The 24,152-nt window shown below is 31.6% G+C and overlaps 1 protein-coding gene across 3 annotated transcripts in view; it reads left to right on the plus strand.

The window, feature by feature from the left end:
* The window catches only part of scramb1 (phospholipid scramblase 1), a 62,196-nt gene extending 39,085 nt beyond the window's left edge, over positions 1–23,111 (plus strand). For 2 of the 3 annotated variants that reach the window (XM_035354016.2, XM_035354007.2), the window contains exons 7-8: positions 12,926–13,087; positions 19,800–23,111. In XM_035354016.2, the coding sequence (XP_035209907.1) occupies positions 12,926–13,087; positions 19,800–19,859 (222 nt within the window). In that variant the 3' untranslated portion in view covers positions 19,860–23,111. The remainder of the gene's footprint in view (positions 1–12,925; positions 13,088–19,799) is intronic. The other variant, XR_004757416.2, reaches the window with a different exon arrangement.
* The last annotated feature ends 1,041 nt before the right edge of the window (positions 23,112–24,152 follow it).

Here is a 24,152-nt window from a genome sequence, read left to right on the forward strand (position 1 = left end):
TGTACAGAGAATGTTTTCCCCATATAGGGTTTGCAACAAAAAAAAATTAAAGATTTTAATTTCCGTAAAACAAAATACAAAACAGACATTCTAAGGCGAAACTGAAGTGTAAAACCCTTTTTATTCACCAAAATGCAGAATATATTTCTACTTCAACTAAAAGAAGCAAAATTAAGTTTTGTTCACATGGCTGGCTGGCTCAGTTAGAAATAAATATATAATATTTTTTCCTTCTTTCCTCTAAAAAACTAAAATTCAACAAGATACTTTTTTTTTTACGAAACAAAAACGCATAATTTATTCATTTTCAATAAAAAATAGTTTATACTATTTGGATATTGCAGAACATAAGACAGCTATTTATTGCAAACATACTTCACGATCTGCCATCGTGAAGGGCTTTCTAAGGGAAACTGACTTTGCATGAAATACTTATTATGCAGTCATCCCATTCACATATGTTTGAACCTAAATCAAACTATCGGCAAGTGTTTTATCATTCGGCTATTAGCAAGGTTCAACTAGACGAAACCAACTGAAAACTTTTATTTGCATACAGTACTAAACTCAACTCTCGCAATAAGAGAATTCTAGTCTTACTATATTTCTTGTGCTCTGTAGTTAGCTAATTTTAATGCAATTTGCAGGTAATATCAATATTAGAAAACTTTTAAAGTAAATTGCACTTTCGAATTTTCTTTCGCATCATTCTAAATTTTACAGTGGGAGCCCAGTTATGTGAAAAGAAACAGATAATAGTTATAATATAGGTCCAGGGGGTACTGACTCGTGGATAGCGGGAAAGAAGTCTTTTTCATCAAAGGTACCATATATAATACGTGGATGACCACACACATTGCCTTTCATTCTTATCGTCCCTCCTCTAATTTTCAGCGCATATCCTGTGCTTTCTTCTAGTCATTTTACATTACCGCTTCTTTTCAACATGCAACATTTTTTAAAATACTTGATCTGTTTTTAGAAATAGAGCTAAATTTTTCTCAGTATCGTAAGAGAAAGACGTTCAACCGAATGTAAGAACGTATTTATGTGAGTACAATTTTATAGGAAAATCTTCTGCAAAATGCTTCAATTTCATAATAAATATGTGCATAATATATGCAAAATTTAAGAATTTTTATAGTCATATATATATTTACAAATTCGTTTTTCAAAATCGTAGTTTTTTTTTTTTTTTTTTACCCCAAACGGGCGCTAGGACAGATGGGCTACTAGTCTCAAAATGGCATTTTATAGCGTTTCAATATAAATGGCGAATCAACTTTTAAATTGTTGCCACTAAATATTATCGTCCTGTATATTTAAAGAAATTAAATCATTAAGAATCTTCATGAATATGTATCTTGCATTATTAAAAATACAGTACCTAGAGCCATCAAATTAAGAATAACGTAATTCTTCACTTGAATATGCACACTGGAAACTGGAATTTTTAAGCTCGAATTTGTTTTATTATCTTTTTCATATTTTGTAAAACTTTGATGAATTTTTGATTAGGAAATCAACAGTTTCAAAGCGAGGAGTGGTAACACTAATGAATAAAATATTTTTATCTCCAGCATGCGAGACTGTTTATCGGAAATTCTAAAGATATGCTGTTTTTAAATATTTTATGATATTGCTGTTGAATTGGAATTTATGTGCTTTAATTGCAAAGTACTTGGTATTTAATAAATAAAGGTAGCGCACAAAGCGTGAAAAAAGTCCCTTTGGGCGTAATATAAAATTCGAAAGCTTCTGGATTTTATTTCAATGTTTTTAATTTTATAATTCCTTTTTAAAATCCAAATGAGTGTTAGTACAGAAGGGCTATTAGTTACAAAACAGCATTTTGCGCCGAATCACTTTAAATGCCCGAATTACTTTCCAAACTGTTGCCACAAATATTGTCGCCCTGTATTTATTTAAAGAAACTAAATAATGAGAATCTACATGAACGTATGCATGTTTTTCGCATTGCGGAAAAGAACGTTACCTAGAGTCATCACATTTTGGATGACATAGTCCTCCACCATAGAACAAGGACTCTTAGAAGGCCCGAATTTAGAATCTGGAATATGTTTCTATTGTCTATTTCATATTCTGTAAAACTTTACCGGATTTTTGATTAAAAATCTCAACAGTTTCAAAGTGAGCAATGGCAACACTGTAAGGAATAAAACATTTTTGTCTACAGCCTGCGAACCTGTGTATCAGAAATCCTAATGATATGCTGTTTCTAAATATTTTTAGCCCAAAGTGGCGTTAACCCAAATGCTCTCGAAACATGGATGTGTCTGTAAATGAAACAAAATGCCCGTTTGGACCTAATATAAAATCTGTTTTCATTTTTTATTTATTGTTTTGGGCACTGAATCCACTTTTACATAACTTTTCAACCAAATATTTTGTGCTAGCATTATTTTCTTATTTTTTATAAAACGTTTTAGAAAAGTATTAAAATAAATGGATCTTATATCAGCAAGTTAAAGAAAGTGCATAACTGTATAAGAAAAACTGAAGCAAAGAGGATAAAAAGTTTCGCAGGTCATATTTTTAAACTAATCTAATTAGCTTATTATAAGAAAAAGACTGTTATTGTATTTTTTCGATTATAATAATAGAAAAATAATGGGATAAGAATGCCTGCAGATTTCTTTATGTAGAGTAATATATTTATATTAAAATTAATTTCATAATCGTTAATTTTAATAAAACAGAATTCTACTTGCATGAGGTTTGCATATTTCATAAAAAGTATGTGCATATTTGTATCCTATAAAATAATTTGTTAAAATTGTACAGGGTATTTGAATGGGTTCCAGACTTGCTTATTTGGGGCTTGCTTGTTATTTCATAAAATAACAATGAATGAATTTAAAAATATTTATTCATCTTCTTGAATTTATTTCATAGCTCTAAAATTATTTTCGATTATATTTTGGCGAAATAAATAGTTTGTTTTGAGAAGGAAAAATTATATCTCAAATGATTTTATCATTTCTATTTTAGAATAATGCCTATTTATCTGGGAACATCTTAAAAAGAGTACAAGAGCTTATGATTTTAATGTATGAAATTAAATGAATAAAATTAGGCTTTCAGTTATGGACTATTTCGTTTACGAATGCATGAGAGACTTGTGAAATTTAAGTGTCTGCAAAGCGATTGTGCGAAAAAAGTGCCATTGAATGTGTTGTTCCTTACCTTGCTAAAGAAAATTTAGAGAAATAAGACGGTTTTTAGCACTTATAAAAGATGCTGAAACGATCGAAAACTGCATTTAAAAAATTTAAAATGCAACTTCCGTGTAGTTAGTGCTTGAAAGTAATATTGAAATCTCTCCTGCAAAATTTTGATTAAAAATATATATCATTTAATTTGCGTCAGACGAATATAGATTTCTTATTCTAATTGCACATTGATTATAGTGAATACTGTATCTTTTTGTTACTCTATAATATCAAGAATACATTTTTAGAACTGGGAAAGAAAATTATGAGGGTTGGAACTTTAATAGTGGCAACACAGCTGAGAAAACGCTACACAACAAAACCAAAGAATATCGCGTATACCACACGTGAACTACATACCTACCTTACCTCTCAGCAAAAAGACTCGTCCTGCCTACGTCACACGCATGCGGAGTGACGCGAAGAACGGATCCTTGTATTAGCTCGCGGTCTAAAGTAAGTGTTGTCAGGATGTTTTTAAAACAAGAACAATGATGTTGGATAAAAATTCAATGTGCCAGAGGTCGTACAGCACGACAGTGTCATCAAGGGCTTCAAGAGGCTTGTGGGAAATCTGCATTGCCTTACAGAACCATAGCAAGATGGGTGAAAGCATTCAATGAAGGACGCCAAAACGTAGCAGACATGCTGCGGCCAGGTCGTCCGAGTGTCAGCGATGCAGACGTGCAAGCTGTTGTCGCACTAATGGACAGTGATCGCCGCCAAACGATTCGTCAGCTGACCGGACAAACAGGATTAGCGCATACGACTGTGCTGCACATTCTGAAGGAATGCCTGACCATGAGAAAAATTGCTTCACGATGGGTTCCACATCAATTGACGGAAATGCAGAAATGGCTACGATACAATGCTGCCTGAACCCACCTGGAGCGCTATGAGTGCGAAGGAGATGCTTTTTTACGCCGTATCATTGCGCCGAATGAGACTTGGGCCCGAACGTACCAGCCAGAACTGAAACGTCAATCAAACGAATGGCATCATCACAAGTCACCACGACAAACGCATACCTTTCCCCCACAGCAGACTGTCACTGTGCAGTATTACTGCTCATTTTTGGAGCACAATCTCCGACCAGCTTTGAGAAAAAAACGGCGACACTTTCTGCAGAACGCTCCTCTCATTTTGCATGACAATGCTCGGCCGCATGCAGCGCAAGCTGTGACTGATTTGTTCAAGCGATGGGGCTGGGAAGTGCTTTATCATCCACCATACTCCCCAGATCTAAGCTCTTGTGACTATGACTTAATTCCTAAGATGAAGAAACCACTTCGTGGCATTCGCTTCCAAACTGTTCCTGAGATTCTTGAGGCAGTAGACCGGTCCATTCAAACTATCAACAAAACAGGCACTGCTACAGGTATTGAGACTTCTACATCGTTGGAAACGGGTTGTACACAATGCTGGCGACTATATTGAAGGACTGTAAACATGGTGACATGAATCACTTTTGTATTCCTTGTAAATAAATAGTTGCCACTATTAAAGTTCCAACCCTCGTATATTTAGAATTGAAAGAAAATATGAATTTCACAAATTTTTTGTATTTTACAAAATATATAAGAATTAATAAAGCAATACTGAAACAAAATATGAAAAGATATTAAAACACAAAGTAAATGGTAACAGATGACCCAGATATAAAATAATTTTGCTTTTTTATAATACTTATTTCATCAATTCTTTTTTATTTGTCCCCAAATTGATTTCTTTCTCAGTGTATTTTTGCTCCGAAAGTGAATACCAAATCGTACAATTGGTATCATTGACAGTGACAAGAATAATATTACCACATTTGTATTAATTACGGAAATATGAGCCAGTTCTGCTTAAAAAGGCCTCAGTTGAAGCTTTACTACTCTTAGGCACAGAGCCAAGAGTACTAATTTCGAGATTAACATCACTGGAAATGTAAATCACAATAGTAAGCATTGATTGTTATTGATGCCTATTAAAACGTATAACATTATGATAATTATCTCAAAAAGTGATATGCCCACCAACGTCCAAGCAGTAAAATGCTGAACACGGGTAGTTCGGTTTGAATCCCAGCGAACGGGCTGGCTGCATGGACGTTTTCGTGATTTTTCCATTGTGTAACATGTATAGAAGCCATTTTCTCTTAGACAGTTCTCCATGAAGGCCTCCCTCATTTGGCAGATAGCCTTCGAGCACTTTTCAAGTAAACCAAACCAAAGAGAAATATTTCAAACGAAGCATAGATATTAAATAATTCTATTTTGTTCTTAGGCTGTGAAATTATTTGAGTGGACGTGAAGGAAGGATGCCATAAAAACTGCACATAAAATGTTAATAAGATGTGAAAACTGATTTCAAGAAATGCATGCATATAATTGGCCTTTTTAGTAAAAGCATCATACTTATTAACTAATTAATTTAAAAGTAAGGGGTAATCAGTACCTAATTTAACATAACTCATCAGTCCTTAGTCATAAATAACGTCCACTAACGGCCGAGCAGTAAACGTCACTGATCACTAGTAGTTTGATCTGGAATTGAGTTTTCCCACTTGTAACATGAATACGAGCCAGTTTTCTTTAACAAGTATTCCAAGAAGGCATCCCTTACCATACAGAGACAGCCCTCCTTTGTTTTAATTTACCGTAGTCGTAAATAACAAATTGTTTTCCCATCCCCAAAGTCCTCCATGAAAGTTAAAGTTGTCTATCTTTACCTGAGCATCTAATTGTTTCATTTCAAATCTTGATATAGACAAATAATCGGAAATTCTTATTTCCTTTTTCGAAATTTTTTGCATCACCCAGATCACCATCATATTTTTTCCTTCTTCGTATAATGCTTGCAACGATTTTATAAAAAGCTATTTACATTTCTTTTCTACTAACAGCTATTTTTCATAATTATTTACTCTTACCTGCTGAGAATTTTATGTCCCAACCGTTTCGAAATTTGGAAATAAACACATCTTCATACTAGTAAAATATTCATAGTCAAATATCGTCCGGATCCATTTATTCGACAACACTTTCAGTAAAACGGAAGTAATTTGCTTAGGGTAAAAAATGCAAATGCATCATACAATTTCATGTAATTTCACTACTTTATTTTATCAACACCAAAAAACGATCTAATCAAATACGATATTATTTGTGAATGATTTTCATATCATGCCAAGGAAGCTTCTCAGTAGTTCGTTTTAAAGGAGAAATCAGAAGAGTCAAACGAATTTTTCTTTAAGGAAACGCACCTTGTCCACATATTTCAATAACAAAATGTCCATACTTCGCATTCACACAACTAAATGAATTTCGATACAAACATATAAATGACACATTAGTTTGAAACGGAATTACAAGATTTGAACTCTTTCAAAAATCTCATTTTTATTTCAGAACAATTATTCAAAATATATATTGAAGTAACTCTATTTGTGAACTGTTCTAATAGTTTTAAAAAATACAATATTTTTAATCAATGCGCACAGCTAAGACAAAAATTATATCAAATTTCTTGGTTTTTACAGTCATTGTTAGATACCTGTTTAAGTATTTATTCTATGCTAAAAGAAATTATTTGTAAATTAGGTGATGCTGAATTCTTTCAAAGTTATTCATGGATTCCATGCAAATTGCACTTACTTTTGCAGTCGCAAAATTTTTACATATATAAAAAGGTTTGCGTTGAAGGCTTTTCAGTATTTTCCAGTTTCGGCACGAAAATCGCCCTCAGGTCGGCAGATGGTACGGCTGGATTTGATGTTTTTATTTATGACCCTCCCATTGTAACATCTTTCTCTAACGATCGCTGTTTCCCCACTGCCAATTAAGCGCGGGAGGTCGGAGGGGATGACAGTACAGAATATTCCGTCCTCAACGATTTCGAGACAGAAAATGTAAGGCAGGAAAAATCGTTTGAAACGCTTTTGGATTCATCAAAAGTTGGCAAAATAATTCGTGTGTGTTGCTTTGGAAAGCCATCTTTCAATACGGAAAAATCCGTTCGTAACGCTGAGAGGGTTAAAAAATTATTTTTTAAATTTCTATAATAAAATACATCATTGCTTTTCCACCTGACTAATATATGCATTTAAAAATAATTTACTATCATTTGAATATGATATCATTTGTATTTTCTAATATTGTAGAGTTTACCAAATTTATTATCAATATTCATTCACTTCTGTCATTTTTCGTGCCAAAAACGGTAAAATAACAGATGTCGTAAAAAATACGACGCACGCGTGCTCATGTAAAATTGCCAAGCATGTGTGCTGGAAGGTTAAGTATTGTTAGCAACATGACATTAAAATTATATAACACTGTTAGCACAATTTTGAAGCCTGTTTTGTAGTTATAAATTTTTGACTGTAGTCTGCTCTTAAGTCATTGTATTCAATATCTCCAAATTTTTTACTTGCAGCAGCTTGTTCTTTTTTTTAACTCTTTACAGACCATAACCACCCAGATGGCCTTTCATACTAACGACTACAGCCGCCCCAAACGGCCGAACTTCCGATGTTGTTTTCTTCCCTCCCCTAAGATTTGCAATAGCAGGTGCAGTTTCTCCAAATGATTTGTATGCAGACAGTTTGTCCTAAAATGATTTATTTGTGGTTTCTTATATTTATATGTTAGAAGCAGAAAGGATGCCATTTGAAATCTTCACTTTTCTTTGCGCATTAATGTATGGGGAGGGGAATAAATTGCTGTGACTGTCAAAACCATTTTGGGCAGTTAGGTTATTTAACAACCAGATTGGTTTGGTTTACAAAGAGTTAATGTATATTCATTGAATTCTAGTGTAAAAGTTGTAATATCTACTTGTGACAGCTGAAGAAAGTGCAGGAACCAGACAAGAGAAGTGTTAAAAGAACCCTTTATTAAACTCTTTTAAAATTCACAATGTGTCCACTTGATGCCAACAAACTACACCTTGCTCGGGCACTTAACTCAAATAACAAGAATTGGACTTAAAATTCAAAGATATTAACATAACAGTAGAATTTCCCCCAGGGCTCGGATAATCCTGTTACCTAAAACCACGTCGAAGTCTAGATGCAGCAAAGTAATAGCAATTATGCCACTTAACCAGCAATAAATGCAGAATTAGAAGCTCACGCTACAAAGGTACAGTGCTTGTCCACTCTAACTTTCCCTTCTAGAACTCAGTATTTAAACCTTTTCTCCTAATGGTAGAATTTGCATTTCTTCACGCTCACTACCAAATTTAAATGTTTTGCCAATGACAATTAGGGGAATGAAGGCATATAGGAAAGAAAGCATAAATTTAAGCTTAACTAGTTAGTGTAAGTAAATATAAATCCCTACAAAGTGAATCTTAATACTGTCTTAAAAAACAAGGGGAAAATATGTGGCTCTTGAAACTACAGTTGCCCTTGAAACTAGTGAAAATTATTTTACCAAAAATCAGTGGATTCACGTGTATGCTGATGGGATAGGGACATTGGCACTGTAGCTGATATACATAGCAATCTTTTTTTTCTTTCTTTCTTTTGTAAAGTATTAGGTGCTAACATCACCACTAGTTTTGACAGTGGAGCTGGTATGCATAGCAATCTTTTTTAACTTGCAGCTCAAAACATGTTTATGAGTTCCAATATCTTTTTAATTCTGTTATCTTCTCTATAGCATTGCCAGCCTATTGTAGAGTAGAGGGAAATGAGAATACAGCTTTCCTTGTAAAGAAAGAAATGACTCCTTCAAAAACCTCTTAACTTTTATTTATCAAGAAAATAAACAGCTTGTGGGCAAATTCCATATTCTTTGGTGAACTTTTTATTATCGATTTACCATGTTTAAAACTTTCAGTTGATATGAGTTTTTGTTGTAGTATTAAAACAATTTTCTTGTGCTTAGTACTTAAAGCGTGCTCTTTGATAATTTTTTCGTTCTAAAATTATCAAAATTAACTTTTAAAATAATGAAAAGAAAATATACATGAAAAATCACATGAAACAAAAAAATCCCATTGAGGAACCTTCGACTGTGCACATGCAGAATGTATCGAATGAAGTAATCATTGAAATTAAACCCTGTAAAGTATATTTTAATTTTGTAACAGTTATTTTATTTTCAAAGTGCTTCCCTGTCAATTCTTGTTTCCACTTATAATTCCGTACCAGAATGAGTTTTTTAGAATTGCATTGAATGCAAGTGATTTAGAGAAAGTATTTAATGAAGGTTCAACTTACTAAGAGAGAGCTAGGAATCCCGAGTAGCCTTTGTTCGCCTTCAGGCTAAATCTCTCTTGAAGCTGTTATGCTTGGCCGTATTATTACGTGCCTTTTGATATTTGCTGGCTAGTTTAAATTAAGCATCAGCTACGTTAGGTGCTTGTGTTAGCTTTGGCTAAGTCTCCTTTAGTTAGTTATAGTTTAGTTCAAAATAACATTATTACTTATTTCTTACTCTTGAGTTTAAGCCTAAATGGAGGCTTTATTGTAAGCCCGAGAAAGGGCCGACTGTTCATCTTATTTTGAGTGAAATGAAGGGTATTTTTATCCCTTCTCGAGTCTACATTTTAGTTGTTTTAACACAGCCATAAGTTTCTAAACAGTTCACTAGGTTCCTCAACATTTACTTTTTAGACAAAAAGAGTCTTAAAGACATAATTCAGCAATTTTTTTTTTTTTACTAAATCTTGCACATAGCATTGAATTTGAATGCATGAGCAACAAGAAGGTTAGAATGAATGGAGTAAGCATGATGTAACAAAAGTGAAGCCAAATGAATGTCAATTATGTAACATCATGACTTATCATGGCCACCATATAAAACTTCGTTTTCTGTAATTACTAAGCAGAAAGTCATTTGGGTTTTAAGCATTAAAATAAGAACAGGAGACCTATAAACTTTAAATAATGAATACCTGATATATAAATAACACCAATTAGAATGTAAACAAAACCAAGGAGGTGTCGGACAATGAATATGACACAGCAGCCATGATAAGTTGTTATGTTTCATGGCTTCACTTTCAGTGCTTGGGACATATAGGGAAGATTTACTCTGTTTATCCTAACCTCCTTAGTAGGCACTGCTATGCACAGATAATCCGCACCTGAATAATCAAGAGTACACTGTGTAAATATTTAGTACTTGGGGTATTAGCTGCCAGTATACCACTAACAGATTGTTGGTGCTTTTTTGGCTGCGAAATATATTTTCAACATCTGCAGATCCATTAAATAGTTGTTTTGATTTCCAGTGATTATTATGTGACAATTTTATTCAGAATCGCAACAAACAGTATATTATTCTGTTCTAAAGCGTATTTATGCCTCCATATAAACTCTCATAAATAGGAAGCTAATTCTTCCCAAATCAGTTTTCATTTCATTTTTTAACACTTTTTTGGCAATTGTTATTATAATATTTCTGTCGTATAATATTTTGCATCCTGTGCAGTTTTGTTGCATGAAAATCACAACACTGATTGGTAAAATACCGGATGCTTGAAAATAATGAATTGTTTCTACTTCATTTCTCTGCACATCTAATTAATTAGTAATAAAAAACATGACATAAAAAAATAAACAAATGTTATCCCGAATACTTTCCCTGGGAAAATAGTTATGTCCCAAAAATGATGCAATGCAGCTATGCATTTGCTATAACCAGGCCCGTTCCTGGGACGCTGAGTGTCTGCATGGATTTTTTTTTTACACATCTATATAATTTTGAATATATATAATTTATTTTGTTTTTTTTACTGCCCTTTGGACAACAAAATTATTGGATTGTCCTTTCACAGGTAATCATTTCACAGGATACTGACTGAACTTGATGTCTCTAAATTTTGCCAACTACATGTGGGGCATTCATAGCATACTCGCCAGGAATGGGCCTTCGTATAAATGGTTCGAAGTTGACAAAATCACACCCATCAGGAAAAGCCCTGATTAGTGTTTACTGTTGATGCAATTGCCGAAAAGCAAAGTTGTATTGTTGATAGTGTAACAATGGCTACCAGCTAATGATCAAGAAAGAAATAGCCCATTTTCAAATTTTGCTTACATATGCCTTCCTAGAAGAAAAGAATGAAAATTCAAGATAAATTAATATTTAAAGTTTAATTTGAACGATGCATTGTATAAAGATGACTATAAATATATTTCTATAATTTAAAATATAAAAAATCAATTGAAAATTTTTAAATATAAATTTAGCTAATCAATAAAAATAATTTGTCTTCCACTTCATGTCAAGTCTGTTACCTTGAGATTATTTTACCTCCAATTAGTTTGTAAATCTGCCTAAGGGAGGCAGTACATATTCAAAGTAGTCAAACTTAGCTTGACTAGTTTGTCTATGTCACTGAATATGTACTGCTCCTTTTAGGAAGATTTACAAACTAATTGTGGTTAAGATAATCTCAAGGTAATGAACTTGACATGAAGTAGAAGACAAATTTTTTTTTATTGATTTGTTAAAGAAAAAAACTTTTGTAATTAATTTTTATCATGAATATAACACACTAATAGTTCATATTTAAAATAATTAAACTTCAGGTTACAAAATTAAGAGATTGAATAACGTAAAACTTTAAAGAGACAGGCATTTTTGCCTACGATTTACTTTTTTTTAGATTTATATCTAAAAAATTTTAATTGTTTTTTTATATATTTTAAATTGTAGAAATATTTTTAAAGTCATCTTTATGCAATGCATTGCATAAGTTAAACTTTAAATATAATTTATCTTGGATTTTCTTTCTTTTCTTTTAGGACAGCAATATGTAAGCAAAATTTGAAAATGGGCCAAATATTTTAATGTTTATTTGGTACTTACGTATTAACGCAACCAGGCCAAAATTTGCATAAATCGCCAAATTTGGTGACCCTACTTACGGCAACCCTACGTGTTTAGACGAAAGTTTATTTGTAAAAAGAAAAAATAACGCTGGGTGTGTACTACCGCAGCAATGGGTTTTCGGTGGAATTTGCCGAGAAAAGAAAGAGACTTTTTTGGTTACTGTACCTAACAGAAGCGCCGTTACCCTCATGGAAAAAATTTGCGAAAATATCAAGGAAGGAAGCATCATTTATTCAAATTGCTGGAAAGGATACAATACAAGTGAGTTCGAAAATGCTGGATTTCTGCATGGAACTGTTAATCACAAATATAACTTTGTGGATCCCAACACGGGCGTTCACACACAACATGTAGAGCGCATGTGGGGCTCAGCCAAATGGCGCAACAAAAAACAGAGAGGAACAGCCCGTCATAATCTTAACTCATACCTTATCGAATTTATATGGCGCCAAGCTCAAGCTGTTAATGGCGAAGACTGTTTTCAATCAGTGCTAAAAGCAATAGCCAAAAGATTTCCGCCGAAAAAATAATTCTGCAACTTATTCAAATTCGAAACCAGAAGGGTTTGATTGCTATTTTATATTTTAAAACAAAATAATATAAAAAAAACTGTATTAAAAATTATCTGCAATTAATAAATGTACATTTTCTTTCTATTCATACTTTTTTACTCAAGCTTACAAATCGCGCCAACCTGGTTGCGATAATATGTAAGTATCGTTTATTTTAAAAGGTATTACTGGATTTCTATTAACTTTGAATCAATATCATATGCAATATATGATGTTGAATAATTGTGATATTATATATAAATATATTCAGTAAATATCATTTTATCTTGAAATTATTTGTTTGAAGGTCCTTTCCAAAGATGGTAGCGTTGAAGTTGGAAAAATTTCCAAGCAATGGTCAGGATTACTGAGAGAATATTTCACTGATGCCGATCATTTTGGTATCACTTTTCCTCTAGATTTAGATGTAAATATAAAAGCAGTTTTACTTGGAGCTCTTTTCCTCATTGTAAGTAATGTTTTCTGGTAACAGATTTCTAATATTTTCTTATATTAGCCATTTTATATCTTTTTAAGCTTTGTAATTGTTATCCCTTATGATAATTAATTGTAATATTTTGTGCACGTAGCTAATACAAAGGTAGATAAATTGAAATAAATCGCTCTGTTATTATAGCACAAGTTCATGTTTTTACGAAAGTGGGCTGTCATGTTGTTTGACATGTGAAGGTTAAAATATCGACCACTTATGCTTTACTTTCCTCCTGCATTTACTATTTATCATTTTGAATAAAATGTGTTATCTATTTTGTGTAAATACATTTCAATTCTTGAGACGTTTTTTGTTCATTAATAGCTTAATGGATCACTGGTTGTTCGATCTAGGATCAAATCCTAAGAGATAGGCTGGCAGGGTTGCCACGCTACCTGGAAAACCGGGAGAACCGGGAAAAGTCAGGGAATTCGAAAATTGACCAAAATATTCAGGGAAAAGTCAGGGAATTTAAGTATTTTTGTCAAAATCTGGAAAAGTCAGGGAAGTTCATACAACGATGCCGCCAAAAAAAGCGATTTTTGCGCCGACGTCGGAAGAGATAACTTTTTTGGCGAATTATGTATCACGTGAGTGTCATTTGGGTAGCTGGCATAGAGCCAATTTTCGCAGCTCCAATTTGATTGTCTTTTAGAAAGGCAAAGCAACTTTCCCGCAACTTTTGGTTTCCAGTATTCTCGAGAATCGCATGTGCAGTGCATGAACTAAAGAAAGTACCTGTTCTCGTATAAAACAAAATGGGTTTAATCCTAGTATACGGTACCATGGAGGTTAGAATCAAAGAATATGTATTGTAAAGAAGGAAAACTTTTCTGCAACAGACGTGGCCCCGTTCCATCATAGAAGGAAACAGCTGTGCATGTCTGATATATCTGTCGCCGAAGATCGAAACCGGTGTCGAAGTTCGAAGGTCACGTTATCAAGAGTTCATAAAATGAATATCGTTTAAAATTTCTTGAACGACTTGCGCTAAAAAGACGTGCCACGCACGTCGAGATACTTTTGTCTCAAACCGTGAGCGACGTGAACACCACGTCGATAAGCATTTATCGCAAAAATGAAAATAACGTGGTGCACACGTCGCCTAACAACGAGATTGTTTATTTCTCGAGTTACAGCTCTGGATTGCACTCGCAGATGCGGAGCGGCGTAAATGAGACACTTTACCGCTTGTTATATTGTAGCGCACGGCACCGCAACCGTGAAGTTTAGTCTTAGCGCAAGTGGTTAAACTCTAAAGGAAAAGAAAATATTTTTTGGCGCAAGTAAATAAATTCATGGATTAGTTATTTTCAGGGCAAAAAAAACTACGAAAATCCGTTTTTAAAATTATTGCGTGGATTTTTCGCAATAATTTTAAAAACGGATTTTCGTAGTTTTCTTTTTGTCAAAGAGCGTTTCTTCTTAACACGTGTTTCTCAATTTCCTGTACACATCGCGAAGAGAGAAATTCTGGCCGCCAGGTTCCGTCGCCAAATTTCTTGACAAATTTTCCCTCTGCATTCTAACGGGTAATAGCATTTTACTTGTATGGAACCTTTTCTTCTTTACATAGACGTTCTTTGTTTAGAATAATAATGGGATTTTGCGACATCATGATGCGCAGTAAACGGGTCATTTTGGTCTTGGCGACAATTTTCAAAATCGTGCCAAAGCCTTACCGTATACTAGAATTTTACCGCAAAATCTTTTTAAACCCTTTTTTTTTTTTTTTTCTTTTTAATAAATACCTTGCCATTTTGCAGTAAAATAAAAAAATAGTAATCAGTCATCTAGGCTAGCCATGTAATATAACTATATTCGCTAAAATATCGTTGATTATTCTAATTCAATTTTTAAGTAATTATTTTTATGTTATTCATATAATTTAATGTTGCTTCTTCCCTCTAAATTTATTTATTATTAGTAAATAATATTTCCAAATTTCAAGAAATTTTCTCTGGCATAATCCTAAAATTAATTATAGTAGTATGATGACATACCATCACGAAATTTAATGCACATATTTTTTCCTTATGTATGCTGCAAAATAAATATAAAATACCTCAGTTTATTAAAATAGATTTCTTTCTTTCGTTTAGCTGCAGAACGTCTGCAAAAAAAGCCTTATTTTATTCCAGATTGGGAAGATTCTAATCTCAATCTTCAGTGGAGAAAACATCAACTATTATAATTATATTTGTGTTTTCAAGTGTTAAGGTGCCTTTTAAGAACATACCTCACGCGAATTAAATTTACCTAAAATCTAACCTAACTATTTAGCATTGCGTTGTGATTTATAAGGACCGGATTAGCCTCGTGTTGAACTGGTGATGATCATGAGTAATAATTAAATAAAACATACATTTGTTATCCAATGTATATATCTTAAATTTTATTAAGTTTCTTAAGTGGAAAACTAAACAAAATTATCAAACAAAGTATACCAAGAATAATTAAGAATAAATGTCCTCTGGGATTTATTGAATAATTAAGTGAATTTGCTACACAATACAAGTAATACCATAATTAATTTACCTCTTAGCACAGCCAACGTACATTACGTGTATAGACTGGAATTTTCTTGAAACACACCTGGAAAACCTGGAAAAGTCAGGGAATTTCATTCTCCTGTTTGAGTGGCAACCCTGGGCTGGCTATGTGAGTGTTTTTTCATGGTGTTCTCTTATGTAACACAAATGTGAGCCAATTCTTGTATTAAGTCCTCTGTAAAGGCATTCCTCCTCTTAAGCAGGTAGACCAGGAGTGCTTTCTCATAACTAATTTAACAAATAGACTAGTAAAAGTTTCAAAATTTCCTGTTCAGTGATTATTAGTAAATCTTAAAATGGGATAGGAAAGAGTATAATGTTGTAAAAATACAAATCAGACATTCCAATAAATTTCATTATGTTGTCAAAAGAAATTCCTTTAGTAAGTTGTTAGAGTTACAGTTACATAAATTGATGTTGAGTTTATATTACATTTTTGATTTTAGATTTACTGAGCACCTTTAATGACATTTTGTTTTTTCCTTTAGCCCCACATATTATATATTATTGTTCTTTCTCATCTGCTTATTCAAACAAAAATTTTCTCATAGTCACCACATCTCACAAGGATTTGAAGTTCATAATATGTGTCAAGTGTGCTTCCAATTATGCCACAAAGACATGTGGAAAAGAGAAAGCAAATACCTGATATACTCCCCCTTTTAAAGGGTGACTGGGGATGAAGAGACCCAATTGTCAAATCCTGCTGGTGATAAATTATCATCCACCACCTTTCAGTTTGGACAACAATGTAGAGTCATTAGGTTTTTGTGGTGCTGGAGATCTGAAAAATATGCAAATTCGCTGGCATTAGACCTCCAGATCTCCCAAATATGTGTTGAATGTGTTTCCAGTTACAGTTACACCATGAAGGCATGCGGAAAGGTGGGAGAAAATATCTTATAAGGTTAAGGAAAATTTATGAAGTAATAAATAGAAATTTAGATTATTGTTTAAAAATTTTGAATTATTTTTAGGAGTTTTGGAATTATTTTAAGAATAAGCTAAATATAAAAAATGAATGAAGTAAATTTGAAAAACTGGCACAGAACATGGTAAATAGTGTTTTGAGTATAATATAAAAAATATCTATCGTTTAAAATATCAAGCATTGTTTACTGCTGAAATGCTAAAAACTTTTTTTAAAATGCTAAAAAATTTTTAATTGAATAACTATAATAAAATTTGTTTAAATAATTTAATTAAAAATTAAATTTTGTTGAAATCATAGTAAATAAATTTTATAATTAAATAATAATTGTATAATATGTAATTGATAAATAATTGAATGTAAAAATAGTGTATGTTGAAGGAGTACTGGTTCAAAAACAGAGGCCTGTTTTTACTTCTCTGCAACTGATCCTTGTACCCTCCTTATACAAGATAAATTTTGAAAGCTCTCACCTTATTTTTATATGTAACAGAGTGTGATTTAAAATTTTCTTATTAATATAATGGAATGTAGTGCAGTTCACAAAGGCCAGTTACTTTATGTAAGGAACAGAGGCCTTTATGAGTAACTGCTGAATACCTGTTAACCACTGATGAATATTATCGCATCAGCTGGTTCAAGTAAATATGCCCAGTTGATGGATATGTTTGTATTTGGATTAAACTGTGGAATTATTCAATTCTATGTATGATAAGAAAATTAGAAATTTAATAACAATAAAAATATAAATTTTAGTAATACTGTAATTTCAAATTATGCTAAAGTGCAGGTTTTATTTATGAAAATTAGTTATCAAGTTTTGAAATTTGTTGTGATTATTCAAAATAGTAATACATGCATAAAATTATATAATTGTGATATTATGTGAAAAATTTTGTAAAAACCTTCCCTTGACAAATATGATTATGTAGGCTCTAAAATGCAAAACTTTTATGGACTGAAAATTTTATTAGGACTTTATAATATTATCAAAGTTTATATTTTGCAATTATTTAAGTCATTATTTTGGTTACAGTTTTATGATTTGTTATTTTTTAATTATATTTCTCTTCATTTACTAATGTTTTAGGCCTTTATTTCTTAAAATTGCTTTTCTGTCGCCAACCTTTTATATATATATATATATAACTTAGCAATAGCCCTTTAATTCCTCATTTTAATTCTGATGTTCCCCTCTAAAAATGTACTCGTTTGCAAAAAAATCGAAGCACCAAGAAGGACTTTTGCGATCGGGACAAAATTTGGTATGCGAAAACATCTTGATTGAACATGCAAATGATCAAAGTTTTAAGGCAAATGAACAGGAATTGTGATCATAGCATGCATTTCTAGTGCACAATTTGCAAAGTATAAAACCAGTAGCAGAGGCAGAAAATTTATCTTTTTTTGTTGCTGCCATTGTAAATCCGTAAAGAAGCAACTAAAGATGCCATTACAACGATATCGAAAACCTTACAGACAACTAAAAGACTTCGAACGTGATCGCATTGTAGAGTTGTGTGAAGCTGGGGGATCATACCGAGAGCAACAGGCCGCCACCTGCAGCGTACAGACACTGCTGTGCAAAGATGTTGGCAGCAATATCACCAGACCTTTGACCGATCGAGCATGTCTGGGGCATATTAGGCTCCCAGATTGGGTCACCATAAAATAACGCAGATCTGGAGCGACAACTGATGAATGCTTGGCAGAATGTGTCGCAAAATGACTTTAGGAACATCTACCACTCCGGCCCTTGACAAATTCAAGCATGCATCGCCACCATGGGCGTTTCGACCAACTACTAATTTGAACACTCAGTGGGTGATTGTGAGCCGTAAACAGGTACTATGACCTTGATTTTTAATTATTTTATTATCTGTGTGTTAACTATACACATATTCAATTTCATCAAAAAACAACCACTTCCTTCATGGTGCTTCGATTTTTTTGCAAAAGAGTGTAATAATAAGTAAACTGTGTCATTTCTAGGTTAATCCTATCATTATGACTTTTACATAATGATGTAACTATTTTCAAAACGTAAACCAAAAGCTCTCTCTTAATAATCCTCCATATTGGATAACTACACATTTGCTACACCTTGGCAGCAAATGTGTGCAAAAATTTGTGGCAGCAAATGTCAGTCAAATTAATAAGGAATATTTAGTCTGCCTTGACTGCAAATTTACTGTTATTATGGATCAACATCTATACAATCAGCTTTCCTACATCATTATGTTTATCTACATTATTACATATAACAATAATAGTAATAATGATAAAAGAACTGCAGATATTCAACAGCAATTATATTTGCATATATTTGTTATGTTTACATATTTATATGTTTGCATATACTTGTATATTTGCATGTTTTGTTTTTAAAATTTCTGCTCAAAATAATATTTTTATGCATTTTTAGATTTGTGTATGCTTTTGATACTATAATTTTGCAAGTTTTACACCACTTCTTCAGCCTGTTGGGGTTGAACTAAGACAGATTACTTTGATTATTTTTTTTAAGTTTTAAGCTTTGTGTCTTTATTTTGCACCAGCCTTCTGATGATGATGCAGTAGGAAATGTAAATTTCTTATTTCATTTTGGTATTCCCTCCTTTTAATTTGCTGCTATGCTTCTGGTTTTTGTTTTTTGCCTTTAGTTTATTGAGAATTGAATGTCTGATGATATTTTTATCATATTATTTATTTTAATTTATTTTGGTTTATTATCACCATTTGCTGCTGCTTTCAGTATCTACCGTATTTGACAGTATATAAGACGTACTTTTTTTCCTAAATTTGTTCTAAAAAAAAGTTACCTGCGTCTTATATGTGAAGGTAATTGCATTCAATAATTGTTTATTTGGCTTTTACGAAACGTGATAACTAAAAGAAACCACGCTATTGAAACTTTTTTTTCCTTGTGTGTGGCCGTCTAAATAAGGGTGCGTCTTATATGCCGTCAGATACGTTAATTGCATTAGGTTTTGAACTGCTATTTACTTTGTATTTATTCATTTATATATATATATAGTTAATCAGATCTAGATCTTAATTTGATATTTTATTTCTATGTTTTATTGTATTATTCCCCTAAAAATTATCTTCAGAATTCTATTGCATTTTTTCTATTAAATTATTAGACCAAGACATTTTATGTAACTTTGCTTAAAATTAATAAAGTATTTTCTCTCTCTCTTAGGATTATATGTTCTTTGAGAAAGAAGGAAACAAAGAAAATGATATGCCAGGCATGCTGTGAAAATATTTTTTTTTGTTAAAAAGTGCATTTTTGATACTATAAATATGAAGTGCTACTAAATAGCACTCCTTATTATATCCATTTAAATTGTGTAACATATTCTAAACTCTTCTAATAGTTTAAATTTATGCAAATGTAAGTATTCTTTTGCAAATAATTTTAAAAAAGCATTTTTCATTTGCACTTTATAAGAAATAATATTTTATATAAAAAGAGGTTTAAAATAAGTTTCTGTATCTTTTACTAGAATGAATAATATTTTGCTTGAAGAGATTTTAAGTGTATTAATTCATGTGCTTGTGTATTAAGTGTATTCATTTTTGTGCCTATTCATTGTTTGAAAACTATTTTGTTTGCATATTATGTGGCTGTATTGTTGTATACTGTAATATTGCATCTAAAATAATATTCTTAATTCAGTAAGCAAAGTGTTTAGACAGTTGTTATGAATTTTTATAAAGTATGCTATAATAGCAGCTATGGACATTATCAATTAATTTTAATATTTTGTTTTAGTTAAAAACTGTATTGCACTAACTGAAATAATTTATTAAATTGGTATATTAAAAATTGATAATTGAAGTGTTTTTAAAAAAGTTTTTGTTGTTTTGCCCACAATCCTTTGAGCTGCCAGGCTTCTTCGAATCTACTTATGAAGAGCTGTATTTGCATAGTATGTATTAAATAATTTTTTGTGTTTCTAAGCTTCCTTTCATTTAGAATGATACTTAAATCATTAAAGAAATAAGAGAGCTGAATATTTTAAGTAGCAAATAATAAAATTTTGTATTTAAAGTGGTACCTTGGTATACTTCATTAATACTCGAATCAAATGAACATTTCTAACAAAAAAACAAAGGGAAATAATTACATAGCACTTTAGTATTAAAATACAAATGCAGTGGCTGAAATATATACTGTACGTTAATGAAAATTTACCAGATTTATTTATCTTTTTCTCCTTCTGTCAAGTAACTTCTTGGATATGATTGCAAATGAAGCTTCAAGCTAAAAATCTACCCAAAGGATTTCCTTTCTCCTTAAGAAGTTTCAGAAATACACCAGTTAATCATGTTAGTAAAATTATTAAATCTATTAATCTAGTTCCATTACCAATAAAGGTTAAACAATGTATGTGTAAAAAATAAAAAATGTCATCAAATAATTCACAAAAATAAATAAACCAATTTTTATTTATATGAGAGATTTAGGAAAGCAACCTATGTGCAGAAACACTGAAGGTAATTGATAACAGTGCCAAGTTTGGCTGAGTATAGATCAGACATTAGAGGTTGCCATTTACTGTTGCTTTTTTGTGCAGAATTAGTCATAGCATTGTCTTAAAAGAGGTAAACAAGGGTAGTGCACAATCATGAATTATCAGATTAGAGTCATAATATCAAACAAAAATTTTCACATTCAAACAAGACATTATCAAGTTGGACTTATTTTAAAACAGATGTATCTACCAAGGTACCATTGTATAAGTTAATACATATAAAATGACAACAAGTGGCTGAATGAAAGTGGTCAAGCCTTTCAAAGGATTAATATTTACCTTATAGATAGATGCAGTACAAAAAGGTCATGCTATCCAAAAGTTTAGTAATTATTTTTATAAGGCTGTGCATAAACTTAATAATAATTATCATATTTTCATATTTCTGCATTCACTTCATATGCTTATAATTTTAATAATTATATTGCAGGTTTTTGCATACACTGCAAACTGTCTTGTGAAATTATAGTATCAGATTTTGGAATGTGCATAGTATGTATTATATGTATGATTTATTTTGACTCTGCATTTTTTTCTTTCATTTAATTTAACTGTGATATGTTTTTCCTGTTACTTTTACTATTTTCTTTGTCTTGCATAGTATCACTCTACATAAAATCCTTATTACTGGAATTTGGCAAGTATATGGTGTGTTATATATATATATATATATATATATATATTTTATATATGTGAATTTCTTTACTGCTAAAGAACAGTTTCAAAGTACATAGATTTTGCGTTAATTCCTTTCACCGGAGAGAGATTAATTTTTTAAAATGGTCATAAAGGTATTTTACTATTAATGTATCACACTTTTACTATTTTACATCTTTCACACTTGTGATAATTATTTCTCTTCTAATATATGTGAGATTTTCGTAGTTAAGATGTAGTTTAATTATATCAATACTTTTATTTTTGAAATTGATGCTGATGACTAAATGTTGATGCCTGACAATGTTTCTGTTATGAAAGTCTAAACAGATGATTAGGCTTTAACTTCATTGTTGGTGAGTTTTATTTAATTTTTAATAAATTCCTATTATACACTGTGTTCATTTATTTAGAGTTTATGAGCTAAAGCAGCGGTTCTCAAACTTTTGATTAAAGCGTACCATCTAAGCAAAAATTGAAAAACTTTAGTACCACCACTACAAAGTACTACTACCACCATTACTCTTGAATAAAGCTCAGATCGTAAAAACTTACTAGTGTTAGAGAAAAACCTCAATCAGTATGTTGGGGTTTTAATTTTTGAATTTAATAATTAAAAATACTTTGCTTCTTTGCATACCACCTATAAGTCTCTTGCATACCACCAGTGGTACATGTACGACCAGTTGAGAACCTCTGATCTAAAGTATAGTTATAAATAAATATAACAGTTAAGGAAAAAAGACTATGTACATATATTTTTTAGGAAAAAAAAATGTTATTATAAGAAAAATGTGGTTTGTACCTTTTTTGGTTTTCATTAATTCTTAAATAATTATATAAAGAATCTTCTAATTTAATTACATGTATTATTTTCTAGTTTCATCAGTGTTTGAAAAGATGTTTATTTTAATTTCACAAGAATGACAACAAAAGTTTGCTTCTAGATATAGTTGTTTATGCTACTTTAATGAATCGTAATCATCTTTCACTGCATAAGTGACTATTGCTCTTTCATCACAATTTATTAATTGTTAGCATTATTATATGTGATTACTTGTGACTTGTATTAACATATGATTTGTATGAAGTTTTGCTTATGGCTATATATTCCTAATTTGTGCATTATTTTCCTTTCCTGTAATTGAATATTTCACTCAAAGTTTTATTTTTCAGTATGCTTTTGTTATATTACAAATGTGGCATTTTAAATGCTTATTAATATTTCATGTTAAAGTGATATATTTCAAATGCATTTTGTAAAAATATCCATGCAATGTTTTAAATTTAAAGAAATAAATTATATACTTCCTGTGTTTTGGCTTTATGTATCTTAGTTTCCAAAATAAGCTATCAAATGAAGTAACTTCATCAGTAATATCATTGTACCAAGTTTAACTATACACATAAAGTTTAACCAATATACATAAAATAAAAAAGAAAACTTTTTCAGAATTATCTTTAAATAAGCCTCAATCCAGTTTAAGAAATGAATCAAATAAGACAGATTTTCAGCTTAACACTAGAATTATGGCAGCAATCATTTTGACCATATATCCATTTTAATTGGGCATAATTTTTTTAATTTTTTATTTATAACTGATATTTTTCTATTTTTTCTAAATACTTGTGAATATTACATGATGTTTTTTAGTCCATTTTAAATAATTATTTTCGCCAATATTATTTTTTTAATCCTAGAATTACAGCTGTCGGTTATTTTGACTGTATCCAGAAAGTTATATATTTCATTTTTTAAAAACTTTTTTTAGCTATTTCCGGTTTGCTGATAGGCCCACCAGCGGCCGAGCGGTAAAGACGCTGAACACTGGTAGTTCGGTCCGAGGTTCGTATCCCGCGAACGGGCTGGCTGTATGGGCGTTTTCGTGGTTTTCCCCATGTGTAACGTGTATACGAGTCAGTTTCCCTTAGAAAGTCCTCCACGAAAGGCATCCCTCCCCTTAGGCAGATAGCCCTAGTGTGCTTTGCCATAATTAAATACACCACCACCACACCAGTTTGCTGATAGATAAAAAAGTATATTTTTGTTAAGGAAGATTGCATATTTCGCATAAGTGAGTAGGGAGGGCAAGAGGGAATAAAAATACGTGCTTGGAATTTTTGGGTGCTACGTGTCTGTGAATTTCCCTTGTGTTAGAAAGGTTATTTTTCATAGACACAAATGTATTTTTCATTTCATTATTTCATTTGGATAGTTTTGTTGGATAGTTATTCTGGCTTGTTTATCATGTCATGTAGAAATGTTGGTAGAAAATATCTACTGAAGGAAGAGATGCTGTAAGTTTTTGAAAGTCTTTCTGATGATATTTCTGCTTCAGAAACTGAACCTGATGAAG

Source organism: Stegodyphus dumicola, chromosome 6 (genome assembly GCF_044657685.1).
Source record: "Stegodyphus dumicola isolate Sdum_Otavi_A_Nest chromosome 6, ASM4465768v1".
Lineage (NCBI taxonomy): Eukaryota > Metazoa > Arthropoda > Arachnida > Araneae > Eresidae > Stegodyphus > Stegodyphus dumicola.